Source organism: Meriones unguiculatus, chromosome 10 (genome assembly GCF_030254825.1).
Source record: "Meriones unguiculatus strain TT.TT164.6M chromosome 10, Bangor_MerUng_6.1, whole genome shotgun sequence".
NCBI classification, from domain to species: Eukaryota; Metazoa; Chordata; class Mammalia; order Rodentia; family Muridae; genus Meriones; species Meriones unguiculatus.
The window spans coordinates 110630101-110635431 of NC_083358.1; the positions used below are offsets into that span (position 1 = coordinate 110630101).

Genomic DNA, 5331 nt, shown 5'->3' on the forward strand with positions numbered 1-5331 from the left:
AGAGAATTTCAATTGTTTCTGTCTGAAAAACGTCTGGAGATACTTCGTATCTGTCAGCCCCTGAACCCCACAGTCTATGCAAGGACTTTCCAGAGCCTACCTAAGACATTAAAGACCTGCTTTCCCGTAGGCTTGGATGACAACAGGCCCCAGAGTTCTATTAAGAAGGATGTCTTTCTGTTCCTTAGGAATATTATGCCAGGGGTGTGGAGGTACAGATTAAGACCTCAGAAATTAAATCAGGTTTCTTAGGCTTATAAACACTCACTTTTAGGTTCCTGGTTAATGTCTGTGTTCACTATTTAGTATTTCACTTGGAAATATCAGCCTCAATAATGATTTTTAAAGGAAGTGGAAGAAGTGGTCATTAATTCCTTTTCAAGCCAGTATGTTTGATGAAGAAGTAACTTATTATTGGCATTACTAATGACAGATTAAATTTGTCATAAGTGATCAGATCCCTAGAGAAAAGGGTATAGCTCAAAGGAGGAAAATCTGTGTTTAGTTACACCTTTAAAAATTAAAAAAAACCATTTTTATTTATTTTATGTGTATGGGTATTTTACATGTATGGCTCTGTAGCACAAGCATTCATGGTGCCCTCAGAGGTCAGAAGAGGGGATTAGATCCCCTGGGACTAGAGTTCCAATAGATGGTTGTGGGTCACCATGTGGGTATCAGGAATTGAACCTGGGTTCTCAGGAAGAACAGGTAGTACTCTTAGCCACTGAACCATTTCTCCAGCCTCCATCTTATTCCCTTTAATTATCTGTTTCTCAAGGACTTAAGTCTTTTTCAAGCGGGTGGTATTCAGCTTCTTTTTAATATAAGCAACTTACGCCAAAGCAAAGAAAATTGTAACATCAGGTGTAAAAGTAGGACATCTTTCATAAGCTATATGGACTCAAACTAACTCACCAAGTCAAGTACTTTGCACAAACTCTCTGTACATGTTCTGCCCAGGAAGAAATTAGCACACACACACACACACACACACACACACACACACACACCCCTTTCTATGTAAGAAAACATTTCTGACTTCCCAAGAGTCAACTTAGGCTCAGGATAGGTTATCTCATGCTAGTCTGAAAATCCAGCATGGGAAGAGTGGATTATTTTTTTTCAGTTTTTACCATATAAAGAAAATATTGTTTCCTTTATTTCTGTTACATATAATTACTGGTTGCTCTATATTTGAAGTTATGTAGTCCAAGTTCTCTTACAGATATTTTTCCAGTGCAATTATCCAGAAAACAACAAGAAAACTCACAAAGCACCAGTATGACTAGCAGAAGACATGCTCAAGACTCATCACTTCCAAATGGCTTATATATTGCAATTTGTTTAATCTATACCAGGAGGCCCGTAGAGCTCAGTTGGTTGCTCATATTTGTAATTGACTGATAATATAAATTTGCATATTTTAATTTTATCTGTTACTCTGGGGAAGAGTAGATTATTAAGTTCAAATTAGACTAATAAGCAAGTGAGTGAATGAGTATCTATGAGTGAGTTAAAGAATAGAGGAATAGACAACAATTTAGAAATCAGTTGCACCTGTTTGTATAATTCTTTGCTGCATTCCGGTCACCTGTATCTTTTTTGTCTGTCTTTGCAGAATAACAACTTCCAAGCATCAAAACCTACATTCACCAGATGTGTAGAATTTCTAATCAGGGCTAACAGTTTTCTTTTCCCTTTGTTCTTCCATAGATGAGGTTAGTCAAGCAAGTCTCTCAACAGTTTAAGAGACCAGGCCCTGGGCTTATTTTCCTCACTTCTGCAGATGAGATTGTCAGGATACATACTCCCCATATTGTTGGCTACCAGAAATTAACTGTGCTTGTAACGGTGGCTTCCCAAACTCCCAGGGACATGTACTTACACACTCACCCCCTGAAATGTGATAACGAATGGATCACAGAATGAGCCTGGCAGCCCAGCACACAAACACAGTCATTAGTACATGTGGATCACAGAATGAGCCTGGCAGCCCAGCACACAAACACAGTCATTAGTACATGTGGATCACAGAATGAGCCTGGCAGCCCAGCACACAAACACAGTTATTAGTACATGAAGCACATGTTTATTAGTGGGGTAAATAGGCGACCAGTTTAGAAAGGACTGTAGGGAAAGGGATTGAGACATCAGCTCTGGCTAGAGCTCTAGAAGAAGCCTGATACACCGTTGTTTTGTAATTTGGAATGGATAAGGCCATAATTATGATCAATAAAGATACTGGAGAGGCTGAATTTTCTCTCATGGCCACTTGGGAGACATCATATAGAAGAAGCCTTGGAGGAAAAAAAAAGAGTGCATATAATAAGGAGTTTGATGTGGAGTCTTACAATGCTGCTTCATTGGACATAGGTAGAAGGATGGGAAATCTTGGAGCCAGTGGGAATAGGAGCAGGAGGAATGCAAGGCTCCAGCTAGTGGCCTGGGTAGTGGTTTCCAGTCCATCCTTACTTCTGTTTACACTTAGTAACTTGCTGGGCAGAAGGACACTTGTGCTGAGCTGGGCTAGCAGTGCTCTTCTCTGGGCATTGTTTCTTGGCCTGAGGAGTACATGGATCCTTGGTTTTGGGAACACAGGCCTCTTGACATTGGGTAGGAGGTGGCTGACAGGGCTGCTTCACCTGCTGCTGCTGGGCTTGAGGCGCACACTGCTGCTGCTGCTGGGAAGGCATGATCCAGGAACAGGCGAGTCTGGAGGAGACCTACGAAGACACCATGAGAAGGGTCCCATGTGCATCCTCCCATCTGTGTCATCAAGGAGTACTTTCCTCCAGGACCCAAAGAGAATTAACAGCATCAGGTAATGAACTGCTCATATGCTTCCACTGTGATATTCCTCTATCACTCTCTTCCTTATGTGTTATTCTGAGTTCCTATCTTTCTTCATCCTCCCATGGACTCTGGACTTAACTGAATACATGACTGGTTTATTGGTTTTACCAAAAATAAGGCAGAGTATTGAGTTCAAGAATAAAAAGCAGTTCAGTATTTTTACAAATTCAAGGTGTGGGTCTGGCTAATGCCAGTCGTCTAAGTTAGGTGATGCAGATACATGAGGATAATGAAAAGAACAGTGTCTGTTTCCAGGAAACAGTGTCAGGGGATGTAAACAATGGGTGTAGAAAATAGGTGAACATGTAGTAGGGAGGCCTGGGTGCTAATCTCCACTCCACCTTAATATGCTAAGAAGAATCATAGTATATGGCTGTGGGATAGAAGTTTCAGCTCTCCATGGAGAACTGGAGAACACTATGGCTCAGTGTTTTATCCAGAAAGAGTTTGGTTCTAAGAAAAGATTACTAGACTCAGGGATGAGCTCTAGATGCAAATCCGTCACTAACTGGCTAGTCATACTTCCATGCTCTTAAAGGATGGTGAGTGTCTGGAAGTTCTCTGAGGCCTTCCATCTCAGATGGATGAATGTCTGGTTTTCTTTGCACTCAGCATTCCTCACCTTACAAATTAAAAATGGGGAGTATAGGTCCTAGATAGTAGAGCCGTGGAAAAGAAGAATAAGATATGGGGTGTCACAGCATGAAACACAGTAGTTTTGTGAATCTGAGAGCAAAGCTTTAGCTTTCTGTCATGGGCAACCAGCAGATGAGAGCATGGACATGCTATAGAGAAGACCCAGAGTTACTATGAAATGCCACAGCTCTATGCGCACTCGTTCCAATGAGAAAATCTCCCTCAAATAAGGAAATAAGTCACACCTATCTGTGGCACAGGATGAAGACAATGTTTCCTAGGTGATAATTGCTATGATGTATAATTGTCATGAGGCTAAGTCACTCTTCTAGTTACCCAAGGACAGGAGAGGAACTTGGCCTTGCAGCTTAAGGTAGAAGAAGAAAGAAAGGACCTGGGAGTGCAGAGGCATCCCTACTTACCAGAGGCTGCGAGCTGGACCCCAGGTGAGAGGGCTGAGAGTAGATCCATATGCAGCCGCTCCTGGAAAGCTTATAAGGGGCCCCAACCTGCCCCAGGCCCTTGGTGTGGCCCTGATAATCACCTCCCAGGCAATTCCTCGCCCACTTCTCCCACCTGCACTTCCTACAGAGACTCGCTTTACTGGCCTCTTTTGATTAAAAAAAAAAAAAAAAGCAACAACAACGAAAACCCACCCACCTGATGTTTCCAACACTCTGAATCTCCATAGCTGAGCTAAAGGTGCTGGCTTGTATGTATGTATAGGTGTGTGTGTTTTTCCATATATATGAATGTTTTGCCTGCATATATGTCTGCCCGGTGACCATGGCAATGGATCCCCTAGGACTGGGATCACAGAGAGTTGTGATCTGCTCTGTGGGTACTGGGAACAAAACCTATGTCATCCAGAAGAGTCAGCAGTCGTCTTAACTGTCTGAGATTCACTATGTGGGTACTGAGAGCAGAGCCCGGGTCCTCTGGAAGAAGAGTTGGTACTCTTAACTAGCTCAACGCATGGTATTTAAGACCTAAACACATAGCAAATGTGAGAAATTGTAGACTGAACAGTCTAATAAATGTCGAGGAAGATGACATGGAGGATGAGATAGGTTTTGGGGACAATTGTGACAAAAATATGAACATCTCCTTTCCTGCTAATTGCTACTATTTGTGAAACATCATCTTGTCATGAGACCATTATTATTTCATTTCATGTTTATAATCCCTCTAGTCTAGACAAATGCAATTGTCACTATCTTGCAGATGGGGATGAGAAACATTATATGGGCAGTAGGTGGTCAAGACAGGATTTGAACTCAGGTCTGAGTGACTCAAAGAACTTTGATTTTTACATATTAAAGAGGGAGAAGAAACCTAGCCACAGATGGCCTCCATCCCTCTCTGTTCCTGAATTTCAAGCTCAGGTGTTTCCAGATCCAGGGAGGCTATTTGCCTGCAACCTGAGCCCTTCCCTGTAACCGGAGTCACAGAAGGTAGGAGCCATGCTGACAGTATTGCTCCTCCCTCCCTCCAGCCATCCGGATGTGGCTGTTCACGGGTGTTAGTAAAAGCCTCACAGGGAGGGAGGGCTTGATCCCTGCGGTAGGCTTGTCCCACAAAATATAAAGTCCAAATTCATGTTAGAATCTTCTAGAGTATGTCTCCCATATAGTATGAGATATGCTAAAATTATTGTTTTTCTGGAGAATAAATTTCACTCGACTGTCTCTTTCTTTTTTGATAAAGGCAGCAAACCTTAGGAACCTTTTCAGGTGGGAGAAAGGAGAGCTGGTCCTCCACTTGCCCATCACACTTGAATGAAGGAAAGCAGGGTTGTTGTGGCTGATGATCCCACCCCTGCAGGTTAGCCATCCCAAG

The 5331-nt window shown here is 42.5% G+C and overlaps 1 protein-coding gene across 1 annotated transcript; it reads right to left on the bottom strand.

Moving 5' to 3' along the window:
- Positions 1-2145: 2145 nt before the first annotated feature.
- Sprr4 (small proline rich protein 4) lies at positions 2146-3970 on the bottom strand. The gene is made up of 2 exons (XM_021664625.1): positions 3915-3970; positions 2146-2726 (listed from the first exon to the last, which is right to left on the bottom strand). The coding sequence occupies exon 2, from the start codon at positions 2694-2696 to the stop codon at positions 2472-2474; it is 225 nt and encodes a 74-aa protein (XP_021520300.1). The 5' UTR covers positions 2697-2726; positions 3915-3970; the 3' UTR covers positions 2146-2471.
- Positions 3971-5331: the final 1361 nt, after the last annotated feature.